We start from the raw sequence: 20342 nt of genomic DNA, 5'->3' as shown, positions 1-20342 counted from the left end.
CTTTATAGATCACAAGATATATAGGCACTTCTATAACAGGAGAGAAATTTCCACAATTTCTTATTGGTAAAATTTAAAAAGTAATTATACAGTTTTTTAAAATGAAAGACTACTAATGAGAAGAATATCATTCTTTTTCATTTGAAGATATTTCACTGGGCTGAGGTTCAAAGTTAGTGTTTCCTATCATCAAATCAATTCCAAATGTGCATCTTTAAAAGCTTATTTTAGGTCACAGGCCATATAAAACAGGTAGGGCAAGATTTAACCCAGGGGCTTGGTTTGTTTACCGCTGGTCACTGATTGACATACCAAAAGAAATTTATTATATGATAGCTTTGGATGCTGGAGGTTTGCAAGGAAGGTGTGGATGGGGCCATGCTCCCTTTGCAACCTGTAAGGGAACTCTTTTGCCTCTTCCTAGCCTCTAGTGGTTTGCTGAAAGTTTGGCATTGTGTTGCAACTGTGTAACTCCAAACTGGCACCTTGTGATGTGGTCTGTATATCACTGTGTCTTTATATGACCATTTTATTAAGACCCTGGGCATATTGTATTAGGAACCCACCCTACTCCAGTATGACCTCATCTTAATTATATCTCCAACAACCCAGTTTCCAAATAAAATCATATTCTGAGGTACCAGGGGTTAGGAATTCAATGTATCTTTCATGGGGGACACAATTCAATCCATAATTATGTTGTGAAGTACATAAAATTTAGATCTGAACAAAGAGGAAGATATATCATATTCTTTGTGCATACTTAGTATTGTAAAAATGTCACTTCCAAGTTTGAATTTTATGAATTTTATTTACATGTGTGTTTGTGTGTATTCGGAGAGGGTGTTGCCATTGTGAACCGTATACATTGAGTATATAGTCTTAGAAGATTTGACTGTGTATGGGAGCTAAGGTTGCTTCTGTAACCGATACCATATTCAGAAAGAAACCATAAATGAATTGAAGATTTAAATGTTAAAATGTGGGGGGGAGGAGTCAAGATGGCGGAGAAGTAGCAGGCTGAGACTACTTCAGGTAGCGGGAGATCAGCTAAATAGCTTATCTAAAGATTGCAAACACCTACAAATTGAAGAGAAGAAGAACAGCAATTCTAGAAACAGAAAATCAACCACTATCTGAAAGGTAGGACTGGCGGAGAAGTGAATCCAAAGCGACTGGAAGATAGACCGCGGGGGGAGGGGCCGGCTCCCGGCGAGCGGCGGAGCAACGGAGCACAAAATCAGGACTTTTAAAAATCTGTTCCGCTGAGGGACATCGCTCCAGAGGCTTAACCGGGGTGAAGCCCATGTGGGGTCAGCGTGGCCTCAGGTCCCACAGGGTCACAGAAGGATCGGGGGTGTCTGAGTGTTGCAGAGCTTACCGGTATTAGAACAGGGAAGCCGGCTACAGAGACAGAGCCGAGGAGTGAGCTCTCAGCTCGGGGTTACCTTGAACAGGTCGCAGGCTCGGTCAGCTCGGAGTGCGGCCAGAGGCCAGGGTGACGGGAGTCATTGGGCGCTGTTCTCTGAGAGCGCACTGCGGAGTGGGGCCCCGGGCTCTCGGCTCCTCTGGGTCGGACACCGGGAGGCCGCCATCTTCACTCCCGTCTTCCAGAACTCTACAGAAAGCGCTCAGGGAACAAAAGCTCCCGAAAGCAAACCCAGCAAACCCGAGCGAATTACTCAGCCCGGCCCCGGGTAAGGGCGGTGCAACTCCGCCTGGGGCAAAGACGCTTGAGAATCACTACAACAGGCCCCTCCCCCAGAAGATCAACGAGAAACCCAGCCAGGACCAAGTTCACCTACCAAGGAGTGCAGTTTCAATACCAAGGAGAGCGGCGGAATTCCAGAGGAGAAGAAAGCAAAGCATGGAATTCATGGCTTTCTCCCCATGATTCTTTAGCCGTGCAGTTCATTTAATTTTTTTTTCCTTTTTCAATTTTTTTTTCTCTTCTTCTGCTAAATTTTTTAAACTTTTACCGTTCTCTTTTTTTTTTTAAGATTTTTTTTTTTTTCATTTGACAGATCGCAAGCAGGCAGAGAGGCAGGCAGAGAGAGAGGAGGAAGCAGGCTCCCTGCTGAGCAGAGAGCCCGATGCGGGGCTCGATCCCAGGACTCTGAGATCATGACCTGAGCCGAAGGCAGTGGCTTAACCCACTGAGCCACCCAGGCGCCGCCCTACCGTTTTGTTTTTTAACGTTTTTTAAATAGTTTAATATATATATATATATATTTTTTTCCTTTTTATATTTTTTATCGGCTTTCTTTTTTTAATACTTTCTTTTTTTATTTTTTTCATTCTCTCTGAACCCCTTTTTATCCCCTTTCTCCCCCCTCACGATTTGGGATCTCTTCTGATTTGGCTAAAGCATATTTTCCTGGGGTTGTTGCCACCCTTTTAGTATTTTACTTGCTCCTTCATATACTCTTATCTGGACAAAATGACAAGGCGGAAAAATTCACAACAAAAAAAAAAGAACAAGAAGCAATACCAAAGGCTAGGGACCTAATCAATACAGACATTGGTAATATGTCAGATATAGAGTTCAGAATGACGATTCTCAAGGTTCTAGCCAGGCTTGAAAAAGGCATGGAAGATATTAAAGCAACCCTCTCGGGAGATATAAAAGCCCTTTCAGGAGAAATAAAAGAACTAAAATCTAACCAAGTTGAAATCAAAAAAGCTATTAATGAGGTGCAATCAAAAATGGAGGCTCTCACTGCTAGGATACATGAGGCAGAAGAAAGAATTAGCGATATAGAAGACCAAATGACAGAGAATAAAGAAGCTGAGAAAAAAAGGGACAAACAGCTACTGGACCACGAGGGGAGAATTCGAGAGATAAGTGACACCATAAGACGAAACAACATTAGAATAATTGGGATTCCAGAAGAAGAGGAAACAGAGAGGGGAGCAGAAGGTATGTTGGAGAGAATTATTGGAGAGAATTTCCCCAATATGGCAAAGGGAACAAGCATCAAAATCCAGGAGGTTCAGAGAACCCCCCTCAAAATCAATAAGAATAGGTCCACACCCCGTCACCTAATAGTAAAATTTACAAGTCTTAGTGACAAAGAAAAGATCCTGAAAGCAGCCCGGGAAAAGAAGTCTGTAACGTACAATGGTAAAAATATTAGATTGGCAGCAGACTTATCCACAGAGACCTGGCAGGCCAGAAAGAGCTGGCATGATATATTCAGAGTACTAAATGAGAAAAACATGCAGCCAAGAATACTATATCCAGCTAGGCTATCATTGAAAATAGGAGGAGAGATTAAAAGCTTCCAGGACAAACAAAAACTGAAAGAATTCGCAAATACCAAACCAGCTCTACAGGAAATATTGAAAGGGGTCCTCTAAGCCAGGAGAGACCCTCAAAGTAGTAGATCAGAAAGAAACAGAGACAATATACAATAACAGTCACCTTACAGGCAATATAATGGCACTAAATTCATATCTCTCAATACTTACCCTGAATGTTAATGGGCTAAATGCCCCAATCAAAAGACACAGGGTATCAGAATGGATAAAAAAACAAAGCCCATCTATATGTTGCCTACAAGAAACTCATCTTAAACCCGAAGACACCTCCAGGTTTAAAGTGAGGGGGTGGAAAAGAATTTACCATGCTAATGGACATCAGAAGAAAGCAGGAGTGGCAATCCTTATATCACATCAATTAGATTTTAAGCCAAAGACTATAATAAGAGATGAGGAAGGACACTATATCATACTCAAAGGAACTGTCCAACAAGAAGATCTAACAATTTTAAATATCTATGCCCCTAACGTGGGAGCAGCCAACTATATAAACCAATTAATAACAAAATCAAAGAAACACATCGACAATCATACAATAATAGTAGGGGATTTTAACACTCCCCTCACTGAAATGGACAGATCATCCAAGCAAAAGATCAACAAGGAAATCAAGGCCTTAAATGACACACGGGACCAGATGGACATCACAGATATATTCAGAACATTTCATCCCAAAGCAACAGAATACACATTCTTCTCTAGTGCGCATGGAACATTCTCCAGAATAGATCACATTCTTGGTCCTAAATCAAGTCTCAACCGGTATCAAAAGATTGGGATCATTCCCTGCATATTTTCAGGCCACAATGCTCTAAAGCTAGAACTCAATCACAAGAGGAAATTGGGAAAGAACCCAAATCCATGGAGACTAAACAGCATCCTTCTAAAGAATGAATGGGTCAACCAGGAAATTAAAGAAGAATTGAAAAAATTTATGGAAACAAATGATAATGAAAACACAACGGTTCAGAATCTGTGGGACACAACAAAGGCAGTCCTGAGAGGAAAATATATAGCGGTACAAGCCTTTCTCAAGAAACAAGAAAGGTCTCAGGTACACAACCTAACCCTACACCTAAAGGAGCTGGAGAAAGAACAAGAAAGAAAGCCTAAACCCAGCAGGAGAAGAGAAATCATAAAGATCAGAGCAGAAATCAATGAAATAGAAACCAAAAAAACAATAGAACAAATCAACGAAACTAGGAGCTGGTTCTTTGAAAGAATTAATAAGATTGATAAACCCCTGGCCAGACTTATCAAAAAGAAAAGAGAAAGGACCCAAATAAATAAAATCATGAATGAAAGAGGAGAGATCACAACGAACACCAAAGAAATACAGACAATTATAAGAACATACTATGAGCAACTCTACGCCAACAAATTTGACAATCTGGAAGAAATGGATGCATTCCTAGAGACATATAAACTACCACAACTGAACCAGGAAGAAATGGAAAACCTGAGCAGACCCATAACCAGTATGGAGATTGAAACAGTCATCAAAAATCTCCAAACAAACAAAAGCCCGGGGCCAGATGGCTTCCCAGGGGAATTCTACCAAACATTTAAAGAAGAACTAATTCCTATTCTCCTGAAACTGTTCCAAAAAATAGAAATAGAAGGAAAACTTCCAAACTCATTTTATGAGGCCAGCATCACCTTGATCCCAAAACCAGACAAGGATCCCATCAAAAAAGAGAACTACAGACCAATATCCTTGATGAACACAGATGCAAAAATTCTCGCCAAAATACTAGCCAATAGGATTCAACAGTACATTAAAAGGATTGTTCACCGCCACCAAGTGGGATTTATTCCAGGGCTGCAAGGCTGGTTCAACATCCGCAAATCAATCAATGTGTTACAACACATTAATAAAAGAAAGAACAAGAATCATATGATACTCTCCATAGATGCTGAAAAAGCATTTGACAAAGTACAGCATCCCTTCCTGATCAAAACTCTTCAAAGTGTAGGGATAGACGGCACATACCTCAATATTATCAAAGCCATCTATGAGAAACCCACCGCAAATATCATTCTCAATGGAGAAAAACTGAAAGCTTTTCCGCTAAGGTCAGGAACACGGCAGGGATGTCCGTTATCACCACTGCTATTCAACATAGTACTAGAAGTCCTAGCCTCAGCAATCAGACAACAAAAGGAAATTAAAGGCATCCAAATCGGCAAAGAAGAAGTCAAACTATCACTCTTTGCAGATGATATGATACTATATGTGGAAAACCCAAAAGACTCCACTCCAAAACTGCTAGAACTTGTACAGGAATTCAGTAAAGTGTCAGGATATAAAATCAATGCACAGAATTCAGTTGCATTTTTCTACACCCACAACAAGACAGAAGAAAGAGAAATTAAGGAGTCCATCCCATTTACAATTGCACCCAAAACTATAAGATACCTAGGAATAAACCTAACCAAAGAGACTAAGAATCTATACACATAAAACTATAAAGTACTCCTGAAAGAAATCGAGGAAGACACAAAGAAATGGAAAAATGTTCCATGCTCCTGGATTGGAAGAATAAATATTGTGAAAATGTCTATGCTACCTAAAGCAATCTACACATTTAATGCAATTCCTATCAAAGTACCATCCATTTTTTTCAAAGAAATGGAACAAATAATCCTAAAATTTACATGGAACCAGAAAAGACCTCGAATAGCCAAAGGACTATTGAAAAAGAAAGCCAAAGTTGGTGGCATCACAATTCCGGACTTCAAGCTCTATTACAAAGCTGTCATCATCAAGACAGCATGGTACTGGCACAAAAACAGACACATAGATCAATGGAACAGAATAGAGAGCCCAGAAATAGAACCTCAACTCTATGGTCAACTCATCTTTGACAAAGCAGGAAAGAATGTCCAAAGGAAAAAAGACAGCCTCTTCAATAAATGGTGTTGGGAAAATTGGACAGCCACATGCAGAAAAATGAAACTGGATCATTTCCTTACACCACACACGAAAATAGACTCAAAATGGATGAAGGATCTCAATGTGAGAAAGGAATCCATCAAATTCCTTGAGGAGAACACAGGCAACAACCTCTTCGACGTCAGCCGCAGCAACATCTTCCTAGGAACATCACCAAAGGCAAGGGAAGCAAGGGCAAAAATGAACTATTGGGATTTTATCAAGATCAAAAGCTTTTGCACAGCAAAGGAAACAGTGAACAAAACCAAAAGACAACTGACAGAATGGGAGAAGATATTTGCAAATGACATATCAGATAAAGGGCTAGTGTCCAAAATCTATAAAGAACTTAGCAAACTTAACACCCAAAGAACAAATAATCCAATCAAGAAATGGGCAGAGGACATGAACAGACATTTCTGCAAAGAAGACATCTGAATTGCCAACAGACACATGAAAAAGTGCTCCACATCGCTCGGCATCAGGGAAATACAAATCAAAACCACCATGAGATATCACCTCACACCAGTCAGAATGGCTAAAATTAACAAGTCAGGAAATGACAGATGCTGGCGAGGATGCGGAGAAAGGGGAACCCTCCTACACTGTTGGTGGGAATGCAAGCTGGTGCAACCACTCTGGAAAACAGCATGGAGGTTCCTCAAAATGTTGAAAATAGAACTACCCTATGACACAGTAATTGCATTACTGGGTATTTACCCTAAAGATACAAACGTAGTGATCCGAAGGGGCACGTGCACCCGAATGTTTATAGCAGCAATGTCTACAATAGCCAAACTATGGAAAAAACCTAGGTGTCCATCTACAGACGAATGGATAAAGAAGATGTGGTATATATACCCAATGGAATACTATGCAGCCATCAAAAGAAATGAAATCTTGCCATTTGTGACGACGTGGATGGAACTAGAGGGTATCATGCTTAGCGAAATAAGTCAATCGGAGAAAGACAACTATCATATGATCTCCCTGATATGAGGGAGAGGAGATGCAACATGGGGGGTTGAGGGGGTAGGAGAAGAGTAAATGAAACAAGATGGGATTGGGAGGGAGACAAACCATAAGTGACTCTTAATCTCACAAAACAAACTGAGGGTTGATGGGGGGAGGGGGTTGGGAGAGGGGGTTGGGGTTATGGATATTGGGGAGGGTATGTGCTATGGTGAGTGCTGTGAAGTGTGTAAACCTGGCGATTCGCAGACCTGTACCCCTGGGGATAAAAATATATGTTTATAAAAAATAAAATTAAAAAAATAATAAAATAAATGTTAAAATGTAGTAGAAATTTTTGAAAAATATTTATGTAGTCTAGTGATGGAGGATATCCTTTCAAGAGGATAGGGTAACCCAGCTGTAAAGGAAAAATCTATTTGACCACATGATAATTAAATGTTTTATATGGACGTAGCAAAATCAGATTGTGAACTAGGAGAAAGTGTTTGTAACATACAGTGCAGATAAAATGCTTCTATCTGGACTACACAGAGCTCTCATGAACTCATGAATAAAAATCACAAAAGGCAATTGAAAACCAGGGAAAAGATAGTAATAAGGAAAATGGTAAGAAAAGAAGAAACCAGTGGACATTTGAAAACATCTTGAACCTTAGTAGCAGTTAAAGGAAAACAAATTAAAGTAATGGTGTATCTTTTTCACGTATGTAAATGGAAATCTAAAGCCATTATTGGCAAATGGGTTCTCTACTAAATTGCTCAAGAGATTTTTAAATTTATTTCAATTTGGGGGCGACTGGGTGTCTTGGTTAAGTGTCCTACTCTTGATTTTGGCTCAGGTCATGAGATCGAGCCCTACATTGGGCTTTGTGCTGGGCAGAAATGGAGCCTGCTTAACATTCTTTGTCCCACTTCCCATCACACACTCTCTCTCCTAAATAAATAAAAACACACACACACACACACACACACACACACACACACACCTGCTTATATAATGTATATAGTTTAAGGTCATCATAAAAATTAATAATCTTGTACTGTGAAGATACAGTGCTTAATCTGCTTTATAATTTTATGCAGAATGTATGGGATTTATATAGGAAGAGGTTAAAAATGCCATTTCTTTTATATGTTTTCTTTGAGCTGGAAGCTTGAAAGATAAATAGGTGACTCAGTTCCTTTGAAATAAGATGGTATATAAAGTGATTTTTTAAAAATTTACTTGAGAGAGAGGGGAGGAGGCAGGGAGGGACAGAGACAGACTTTAATGACTCCTTGCTGAGGGTGGAATCCCAGTCGGGGTTCGATCTCATGACCTGAGCCAAAACCAAGAGTCCTGATGGCTTAATCAGCTGCACCATGCAGGGGCCTCTGAAGTGATTTTTAAATAAAATACACGAAGTACTTTCTTGTTATTTGTGATTTGATACTTTTTCTCTCTTTAAATGACATTTGTATATTTTTAGATGTTACTTAATATGTTTCTCCCCCACTTTTTTAAGGTTCTTGCATTAGTCTTTGTACGCAAACTCATGGATCTGTGTTTCACAAAGAGAGAACTTAGTTGGCTTGATGATCTCATGCCAGAAAGTAAGAAAAAGAAAGAAGATGACAAAAAGAAAAAAGAGAAAGAGGTAAAAAGACCAGAATTTCAGATTTATGCTATTCACTTGTTTAATATTTCGTATCGAGTAGCTGGCCCTCTTGTGGTCACTTTACAGGAATCCGCTCCTTTGATCCTCCTAAGAACCTTATTATTATGAAGCATAGGTACTTCTATTATTCCCAGTTTACAAATAAGGAAACTGAAGCATAGGTTAGTAGGGAACTGGTTTCAAACATTAGCTCTTAATCCATTTTACCAACTTAAGTTGCCCCTCCAAAGCCTTGACCCCAAAAAAAAAACTTTCAAAAATTATATATCATATGTGTACTTAATTTTAAAAGTGAGAGAATTTAGCAGACTTTAAAACATAGGTAAAGCATAGGTAACACAAGCACATTAAATACTTAAGCACATTTTACTGTACATTTTAATTTTAACATTTTAATAATCTGACATATACATAATGACAAAAAGGACTTTAAATTTAGTCTTTTTACAGAAAGCAGTGTTAAACTGTAGTCTTAATTTGCAGTATTATGTACCATTAGTTATTTTGTATACAGATTTACATGAATATTTTATTCTGAATTTGATTTTTTTAAATAACCAGCTCAATGCTGTTGCTTAGTAAAAAGGAAAAATAGACATGTAGCAAGTTCACATGTAGCATAGATGATTGTATTGAGTACAATTTTAGTACCCGACTCCATTTTCCCATTAGAAAGAGAATATTGCTTGAAATTCAAAGATAAGAAGAAAGATATATATTTTAAATATTGTGGTCCTGTTTAAATAGGGATCTCAACATTACTTTTCCCCCTAATTTTTGAGAGAAGGCAACATAATTTATACCTTTTTATATTGTATAGTATTTATGGAAATGGATTTGTTAAAACTTAACAGACAACTGGGTTTAGGCCTTGGTATTTTTTTTTTTTTTTACATAGTTTGGATTGATTATTCAGTACTAATTTATGGCACAATTGTTGGTTTTTATTTTTTACCAGAAATTATGACTCTTTATTTAGGATACTAACTGAAATATGTGTAAATGTTTATGAGCTTTTGGTGAATTTTCAAAGAGGATGCAATTCATTCATAAAATACTTAGGTTAAAATTACCTGTTTATTATTTTCTGCATTAAGTTAGAATAAGGTTCAGTTTACATAGCAAAAGACAAAATTAAAGGAGGCCTCAACACAAGTGTTTATGCTCTCCTATAGAAGTCTTGAGAAGAGTGAGTGATCTGGTGTAATGGCTCCCCAGAGTTGTCTGGAGAGCCTGTACCGCTTTCCCCCCAGCCTAGGCACACAGTTTCCAGTCTCAGAATAGCCTCATAGGTCAAAATGAATGCTGAGCCTGAGCTCTCATGCATCAAAGATGACAGAAAGGATGGGGTGAGAAAGCAAAATGGGCTCTCTCCTGCTATCCTTGTTTTTTAAGAAGTCTCCAGAAATGTCATCTAGTAAGTTCCACCTGAATCTCATGGCCACGTGGAGTTACTACAAATGCTGGGAAATTTAGCTCTGGTTTTATTTTTTTTTTTAATGATTATTTTTTAAAAGCTGGGCATATTGTCACCTACAAGTAGTGGGATTTCTAGTGGTAAGAAAGAAGAGTGTAGATGTTTTCCCAGTCCATCCTGATGTGTCCCCAGTAATTACGATATCATGATTTTAGGTCATGTCTCCAGTATATGTTTTTCTCCACCTGGAGTGACATTTCTCCTCAGGGTTCATATTTCTGTGTTTGAGAAACTCTTGATTGTCAGAATTGGATGGGCATCTAGTGGGCAGAGGTCTGGGGTGCTACCGAATATCCTATATATGCAAGACTTCACCTTACTACGAAGAATTGTTTGGCCCTAAATGTCAGTATTGCTAAGATTGAGAAACCCTGTCTCATCCAAATGAGGTTTTGCTTATATTGTATTGTAATGAAAGCCATCAGATTTTACAAAATTTTATCTTACTATATACTAATAATTGATAATAAAATTTATGTAGTTAAATTAGTTTTAACGAGGTATTCATATAACTGAAAGAAATGAAAGTTATAACCATTTAAAATTTAGCCTTTACAAGTAGTTGTTTTCTTTTGTGCTGCCAGTATGTGTTTATAGTTGTAAAAGGAATTTTTCAGTCATGACAAATATGTTTAAATATATTGTCAGTTTGGGTTTCTAATTCTTGAAGATGTTAGGTATTAATTGGTCCTTGTGAAAATATTCTGGGAAAAGTAATTTTTTCATGTATGTGCTCTGAAGGAAGCTGAACGAATGCTTCAAGTTGATGATGACACCGTGCACCTTCCATTTGAAGGGGGAAGTCTCTTACAGATTCCAGTTAAGGCCCTAAAATATAGGTGAGATAAAACTTTATCTTGTAAAATGTGTTTTGTGTACATGTCAAGTACATGAATAAGCCATGTTAATGCTTTGTTAAAGTAGTGATCTCTGTTTTTAAAAAGATGACAAAACCAGTACCTGGCCTAATGTCAACAACTAAAGGAGGTCTTCGGGAATTTGAAAGGGAAATCTCATGGTCCTTCCCCTAGCAGGTTTGTAGGCAGGAGGGAAGAAAAAGCTTGACTTGAACCAGAGCCTTAAACCAACTTCCATGCCAAGCAGACAAGAGTATTTGTCTTGCATCACTCCTGTTTGAATGAAGTTTAAAATCAGTATAGCTTTCCCTCTCTGTCCTTTATTAGGCCTGCATCAGTGTGTGCTGAAAAATTAACCTTTGTAACCCATTTTCTGATAACTTTCCAAATTGTGACTTGACCATTGGCAGTGAGTGTGCTCCTATTATGAAAAAGTTGAGTTCCATATATAGCTTATTATGTATGACTTTGTTGATTTACATGTAAATTTAAGAACTAAAGACAGTGGTAAATTCTTGTTTACCTTTTTGTAGTTTTAAAAGATTAAAAACCTACATTATTTATGTACATATCTGATTCCTAGTTCCACATTTTTTCTATTTCTAATTAGCTATTGATAGAAAAGTCAGTAGAAAAGTAGAAAAGTCATTTTTAGAATGTATATAGGTTCCTTCTCTGACCAGTTAATGGAAAAGGTTTGTTGGTATTTATTAACTTTGGGTTTGTTTTCATTTTTAATGAATCTTTATAGTTTTTACAGAGGTCTTACTTAGACTTGTACATGTTGATTAGTTTTGATAAATGAATTCATCAAGTAATATTCCTTTATACTTTTTACTATTAATTTTCATCATTGGTATTACTCTGTGTCACCTTTCAAATCTTTCTTATATAATATACTTTAAACTAAATGCCAAATACAGACATCTTAATATACACAGCTATAATGCTCGGCTTTGCTGGATTCTATAAATGTTCATTAAACGAGTTAATATATTAACTTTGTTGTACTTAAAAAAAGAGTATAGGAACTGCCATGATGGTTATTACTGACTCATCAATTTGTTGAGATTATTTGTCACTTAGTTTCTATAGGTCCTGCATTATCACTTTCTCAGTGTGATTATACACAGGCCTTGACAAATTTAAGTGGAAAGTATACTTACACAATCTGATGTTTAACAAAAAGAATGATTATCTCTATTTACTTTCGTCTTTTTAAGTGATGACATAGGCCAAGATAAAGGCTGCTTTGCTTAAAATTTGGACATTAAAGAATGCCAGCAATTGGCTGACCTGTTTATCTGTCCTAATTTAAAATCTTAAGTAGCTTTGGATTACTTGCCATGTAAATCAAATGAGATAATAAAGAAAAACATTGGGAAACTATAAAACTCCATAAAATATGAAAGTAATTAATTTAATATAGACAGATTTTTTCCCCCCATCTCGTTCTATTTTGGGGAAGAAAACAAAATGTACTATTTTTTTAAAAAAAGGTCTTGATTTCTACTAATGGGAAAGTTCTTAGAGGGGGACATGTGAAGCTAGAAAGTGCTTCAGGAATGTCTCTCTTCAGTTATTTGAAGTTGACAACCAGCCACAGAAACATTTACTCAGAGTAGATAGTTTCCAGTTGGTGGACTCTGTCCTTGTGAATCTGAGCATTCAGATTTTGTACACTTTAAATAAACTGACCTGGTAAACCACCTTTTCTAGAGGTTCTGCAGGGACATGTCACATTTCTCAGAAGCCTTATATTTTAAACGACATTTGGATTTAAGATGTGAACAAAGCTAACACTCTCTAAAATTACTGCCATTTAGTTATTTATCATGTAGCTGCCATTGCATTGTGAACTTAAGGCCTAATTTGACATTTGTATTTGTCACTTGTATGAATGAAATATTACTCTTCTGGGGAGGAAAAAGGACTTGCAAATATATTTCTATTAACTTCATAGTTAATAACTGACAACCTTGAGTCCAAAATTATTTATGGATATCATCATTTTTGAATTTGTGGTCTCAAAGGAATTTTGCAATATTTTATAGAGACAGGGAACGATTACATTTATCCCTTACAATGAAAGGACAGTATTTTGTTCTTTTGATTCTGATTTTGATAAATTTGATTGGCTAACACTTTGAAACTAAAACGTGAATGTCAGCTAAAAGTGATATATTATAAGTCTGTTTTTGTGTTATCTGTTCAAATATTTTCAGAACTGTTTTTATTTTTAAAGTGTCGCCTTTTCCATCATTCATTTTAATGATTTTTTTTTAACTATTAAAAACTAGGTTTTGGGTTTTTTTTAAAGCATGATCTTAAGTTTTCCTTATGTGCTTTGGATCTCTAGTTGATGAGGTTGAAATTTATCCTAGTTATAAAAGTTTTCTAATTGACTGAGGCTGTATTTTTTTATATGTAATGTATTCTTTTGTTATTTCAATAATATGAGTATAGCCAAGATGATCATCTTTGGGCTTCACTGCCAATTTAATTAATCTTAACTCCTAGTTTTGGTTATATAGAAGGATGTAATTCCGCATGAAACCTTTATAACAGAACTCCAAAATTCTGATGTTTTGCTAGACCTTGGTTTAAATGCATGACAAAGAGTTTTCTCAATTTTAAAATTGATGAAGACAAATATTAATAAAGAGTGACAATATTAATGCTTTTGCAAGTACTGAATACTAACCAAAAAGTGTATTTGTTCTTCAGTGTTGATCCCTCAGTTGTTAACATATCAGATGAAATGGCCAAAACTGCACAGTGGAAGGCACTTTCCATGAATACTGAGAATACCAAAGTAACCAGATCTAGCACGAGGTAGCTGTAACTCTTTATGCATTTTCTAACTGTAGCCAATTTTTAATCGACTTATGGGTAGATAGCTATTTCATAAAACCATTAAATGTAACTCAATTTGCATAAGTTATATTCTCTTAACAAAGCCAGCCTTCTTCTTTTCTTCCCCTCTTCCTTTTATCTGTCTATCCATCATTTTGCCGAATACTGGAAATCAGATATAAATGCCGATTGGTTACTTTTTAAATTCATAATTGCCTATTTCCAAAAAGAATTTGAGCCATTTTATAATAAAAATGAATATATACATATGGCAGTATGGAATAAGTATATAAAATATCAAAACTATATAAAGAAAGATAATTACTAGGGGGTATATAAATACTCTTTAAGTGAACACTACCTCAATCATGCTTTCTGATGGTCCGAGAAAAAAGATAGACATGACTGTTTTCCTTGTTTTGCTTTAGCCTGGCATTTCTTCAGATGAGATAAACATTTTCCTAGAAGATAGTTGGAAGAAATTTTTAATCCATGGATATAAATGCCATTTGGTTTTATAATGGACCACGTATTCCATGACAATTTTTATAACTCCTCTCTTAGATTTCTTGTTAGGAATCCATTTTTTTTTTTTTCTTTTACGCTCACTTCCAAGGCCTGAATCTAAGGGATTCTAGTTTGATAACCGTTACTACTTTAATCCCTTGGGTCTGTGGAGAAATGAGGTATTATCCTGTAGTGCATGCAGTCATTCATATTGCACAAATACTCTGTGTGCACTTGTGTCAGACACTGTTGGGTGTCTGTATACTCTGCTTGGACATCAGATCAAAACTTTTTTTCTGGGCAAATGGTCACTGGCTGCTTCTGATTGATTAGTTACTGTCTTTCTGGCCACTGTCTTTTGATAGTAATTAGTTAGGTTTATTCATTCCTTCATCACCTCTTCTTAGAGCTTTGTTCCTACTTAATCTCTATTATCCCCCCCAACTTTTTTTTTTTTTGTTAAATCATTTCTTGCCTTCTGAATTTTTAAGCTGGACTATTTCCCTTTTTCTGTCTTTGATCTTAAAAGTTTTTAAAAATTAACTCTTTGTCATTTTGATTATTCCATGAGGCTAGAATTTAGCTTAATGCTCTTTTTACTCTTAATAATTTTTCACACTGTGTCAGCACTTGTGGCCCAGATTATTAGTATAGTTGCAAATGTAAAGACCTTATAGTAATATTATTGTATATTATACAATAATATAAAAGTATCTTTTATGCTTCTGCCTTTCATTGAGGTTGCCCCTCAATTCCAAATTACAGGGGAAGAAAAACAGTGTATAGGTTATGTCATTTAACAGAAAAAAATGTTTGGGGGTCCTTCCTTCAGTCTTGTCTGGAGAAGGCAGCAAACCAGTGTGTTATTATACATTTGAAAAGTTTTTTCAAAACACAGATATTCATGTGTTACAATTAAATTAGTCACTTAAATCCATGGACATGAAATCATTGTATTTGATATAAATTTGAAAATATAGAATATATGTGTTTTGATTTTTTATTTGTAAACCAAATTTGGTGAGAGAAAGTTTATAAATTTGTTACATTTTGCAGGAAATTATTTGATGCTTATCTATATTAACAAAGGTTGCTTTTTTTTTTTTTTCAGGGAACAAAGGTTGCTTTTTTAATGGATTTGTCAGTGAAATGTTACATGCTACAACTGTTTATTTATAAAATAAAACTAATAAATCAGACTTAGTCATATAATGACTAATTTTAAGAAACTCCTCTTCAGTTGTAAAAAAAAAAAACATGAATTTCAGTGGCAAGCATATCCATTAAAAAAACTAAGAATTTTTAATATTTGTCTTTCCAATCAAATTTATTGGTAGGAAAAGAAAGCAGTAAAATAATAATAGTGAATCATATGTTTATAGTATTAATAGTAATTTTAAAAGGCTTATTGTGGATACTAAGTGTTGGCCACTTTTTGAAAGTAATAAGAATCATTTATTCTCATTCCTTGTTTTAAATAGCCCTGAAAAACCTGTGAGTGTGAAAATAAATCTTGAAGACGAACCAACAAAGAAATACATGGATGCTGAAACTTCGTTATAGAATTGAACCAAGAGGAATTATATATATAGCTATACAGATATATATTTTATTTATATATATATATGCATATATATATATATATATAATGTGTGTATTTCATGTCATTATATATAACAATATTGTAAGTCATGCTGTTTATGCGTGGCTCCTGGGTTTTTGAAGTAATGTCTAAAGTTTGTTAGGAACACCATGGAGACTGTGTATATAATGAAATGGTCTCTTAGAAATGAGGTACATGGTTCTTACTAATCAAATATTTATTCTGTTGAAAAAAAAAATTTCTGTTCTGCAGTAGAAAGATGTGGGGAAATGCATTCAATCTACTTTTCCTTTTAATCTATTTGTTCATCAGTGGTAATTCATACCAACCTTATGTGATGTACTTTGTCCATATATTTATAATTTTTACTTGAGCTACTAAAAGTTTTTACTTATTATTTCACTTTTGTTAGTTCTTTATGGGAAGAACAGGGAGTCTTTATGCCATTGTTGTGGACAAATGGTAACATGTCATGGCTTCTCTGTATGTATGTTTCATTTATGCAGATGTCCATCATGTTTCACAAGCAGTGGAGAGTTTTTGGCTCTAACGGTAGAACAATAGAAATTGTCTAGATAAGAACTATAGTCTTGACCTTTGTGACTTTAAAATTTATTTTAAATCTTAAAAAATGTCCACATCCAGGTTTCTATTCGAATAGGAAGTAAAATTGCAGGTGATTTTATAATTTAACCCCATACCAGTCATAACTTTATGGATTTTAGAAGCTGTAAAATGCCAGTTGATAATAGTTAAATTTTGTTGCCTTTGTAGAATTTTTTTTTGAATCCTAATGCTTTATAAGAGCCCAGAATGCTTCCTCTGTTCTCTGCCTTTGCTGTCTTTTACTTAAAATATGGTTAAGTTTATATCAGGTTCAAGTTCTTGATTATTTTTCTATTACAAGTAATATGACTAAATAATCAGGAATCACAATTCTCCTAATGGGTTTATGATCAGTATTACTTTATTCTAAAGAATTACCTTTCATTTTCTTGTTTACGTTGTTATTCTTTCTATGGTATAGATAATATTTAATAGATTGTTATCTGTGATCTATTATAAACTATTTTATTTATTTTCATTGATGTGATACTTAGATATATAGACATTTGAAAAGGTATCAAATACAGAATAATTTAAATTGTTAATGTAAATAGTTGGTGCTCACTTGCATTTATGGTTTATTATCTTTGAAAGCAGTTGACAGATTTTACATCTTTGATATAAAGCACTGCCATATTTGTATTTTAAAAGGAATTTAAACATTTTATGTATAGCTCAGATTGATGGCATTCTTTCTAGTTTGTGTTAGTATTTGTTATTTAGTTTTTGCTTTTCTGAGCTATTTTTAACTTCTAGCAAATCTTTTTAGTCATCTTTTATAAACTCTTCGCTCTACATGAAATAAATGTTATTCTTGTTAAGCCTGTAGGACTGGATGAATGGGGTTGTGAAAGTGATTTGGCAAGAGGATAATTTACAAAAAAATGAGTATTGAGAAGCCACAGAAATACCGAAATTGTAACATGAATATTAGGATGAAAATTTTAATGAAATTCCAATGCTCCCTTTAAACATTTGTAATTAAAGTTCAAAAGTAGGAACAGTTGATCTTATAGAGTATCATGAGGAATGCCAAAAGCTGGTATTTTAGCAATTCTGAAGTGTTTTGAATCCATTGTAAACTGCTCGGTAGCTGATATAATTTCCCCATCTGAGACCATATTGTCTGATTCTAGTTAAAGAATTCGACTTCTGCCTCAAATGAGAAGTTGGAAATGTAGCTACTTTTCTTTAGAAAATAGAGCCGGCATCATTTGGTACTGCCTGAAAAAGAGTTAGACTCTATTGACAATTGATAATCGAGTATTACCCACGGTGCTTATTATTTTTTATGAGCTTCCACTGAAATGATTCCTATTATTCGTAGCAGCATAATCATTTCCAAAGACCCCAGTATTTGCTGCTATATTTTGTAAACTCCCCTGGTGTACCCGAACAGGGGGATTTCCTCACATCATTTCTTTGTATCTAGACATCATAGGGTTAACAGATGTGCTTATTTTACAGGAAGGGATTTTAAGATTTAAACTGAGAACTACCTGGGATCATAGTGTTTCTGTGATTTTATTTAATTATGTATAGTAATTGTCCAGTGCCAGAAAAACCATGACTTGCAAAATACTTTGCACTCAAAATGTTTTCACTGTTTCTAATTGTTAATGGTTTCTGCTTTCTTTTGACTACTTGACTTACAAAATGATCTGATACGACTATTCCATTGAAGAGCAAAGGTAACTCATGTTTATTAAGTAATTAACTGCTTGTTCTACATGGTTATAGTATTTTTCCACTATTTTTTAAAAAAATAACAATCATGGCTAGTGTTCATTGCAAGACAGTGAAAAATATAATTTCCTACATATATTAATTTTTAAATGTTGCCTTAAATAGGTATAAATGAGCAGTAATTGCAGTGTACTGATTTACCTCAAGGTGCAAAATAATTAAACCTGTACATATTCCATTTACAAAATAAATTAATATCAACAGCCCTGCACTTTCTTAGATGCCTTGGTTTCCAGGATGGAGCTTAGTGCTACTGAATACCCTGGCTACAGAGCCACCTCAGGATATTCTTCTCTCCACCCTATTTTATTTATTTATAGATGTCTGTTTACAGAGACTATAATAAATCCTGATGTTGACCATCTGAAATTTACCTTCTTTTGAATGCTATTTCACTCTAAAATAGCAGCTTTTGAGAAAACAATGAACGGACTTCCTTATGATAAAAGGATGATTCTTTCTATTCTCTTATATTAGATATGCTGAAGTGAAGCACACATTCTTTCGTGTGTGTGTGTGTGTGTGTGTGTGTGTGTGGTGTAAGAGAGAGAGAGAAAAAAAATGATGTTTAAAATCTTAAATCTCTTCAGTTGTTGAAAAAAGCTGTGGCATATCAATGTTCATATTTGCCAAGTCTTTGTAAAACATGATGTGCTAATGCATGTATTTATAAAGCAGGTTTCTTTACCACTCAAAATTACTGATTTTTGTTTTCTCCATCCAAAAAGCATTTGTTTCTTCCTCATGCTTCAAGTTTATGTATGTATATAATAGCTTTCTAAGTTTTTCCTTTCACAAAGACAGGTTCAGAATTCTGTAAAACATAAAATGGTTTCTGAAACTGAGGTATTACACCAGAGCTTGCTGTATTTCAAGGATCATATCATGTGCATCAGTTCTTTAAATGTGCTCAACATGTGAATCCTGTTTTAAAGTGCTCAGATTTTGGATGTGTAAGCCATTGATATAACATTGTAATTCAAAAATGTTTAAATTAAATAACTTAATGTTTTAAATTTATTTATGTAGATTACATCATTGTTAATCATATATAATACAAATGTGTGAAATGTTTTTTGGTTTAGTCCAACTATTTATTTTTTAGAAAGTAAGCTTAAAGATTTTAAGGACATTGAAAATTAAAATAGTGTTCAAAATTCAAAATTTGGCAATTTTAATGTAAAGTTGGTTCTTTTCTAACATTATCAGAAAGTAATATAAGTATCAATAATAGGAAAACATATAGTTGGAAATGGAATCATCTAAAGGTCATTTTAAAACTTTAATTTAATTAGCACATACTGACTTCTACAGTTGACTTACAGTAATTGTTAAACCCCAGTGGTTTTTAATCAGATTTTGTGCATTGATTGATTTTTGTGTTGTGGCTTTTCTTTTGTTGCTTTAATATTAAAAATCTGGGGGGATTTTTGTTTGTTTTGTAGGGGGTTATCTTCCAATGTTTACTATGTTTGAATAAATAGAAATTGAATTTTATTGTTCATTTATATAGTATTTGATAGCTTGGTATAATTTCACAGTACAGTTCTAATTTTTATGACTTTTATAATTACAATGATAATATTTTCTTTTGTAATAAAATCCAAGGTAAATTAAACATTTAAAATGTAGAACTGGTATTTTTCATTTATATGAAGTACAGGTCTCTACCAAGTCTATAATGTGAACAATTCTGCCTTTCAAATTTGTTTCATAACTGTTAGAAGAAAACTATTTTTTAGAGATGTTATTGAAGTTGAGAGAGCAATAAAAGTCTACTGAATTAGTTGTTGGATAATGTC

General features: G+C 34.8%; 1 protein-coding gene across 13 annotated transcripts in view; it reads left to right on the top strand.

The window, feature by feature from the left end:
* SLC4A7 (solute carrier family 4 member 7) overlaps window positions 1-20326 on the top strand; it is a 112951-nt gene extending 92625 nt beyond the window's left edge. For 7 of the 13 annotated variants that reach the window (XM_047738618.1, XM_047738673.1, XM_047738608.1 and 4 more), the window contains 4 exons: window positions 8736-8867; window positions 11107-11204; window positions 13950-14057; window positions 16067-20326. In XM_047738618.1, coding sequence (XP_047594574.1) covers window positions 8736-8867; window positions 11107-11204; window positions 13950-14057; window positions 16067-16148 — 420 coding nt within the window. In that variant the 3' untranslated portion in view covers window positions 16149-20326. The other 6 variants (XM_047738634.1, XM_047738686.1, XM_047738644.1 and 3 more) reach the window with 2 other exon arrangements.
* Window positions 20327-20342: the final 16 nt, after the last annotated feature.

The sequence above is a fragment of the Lutra lutra genome, chromosome 1 (genome assembly GCF_902655055.1).
Source record: "Lutra lutra chromosome 1, mLutLut1.2, whole genome shotgun sequence".
Classification (NCBI taxonomy): Eukaryota; Metazoa; Chordata; class Mammalia; order Carnivora; family Mustelidae; genus Lutra; species Lutra lutra.
This window is presented reverse-complemented; position numbering and strand designations above follow the sequence as displayed.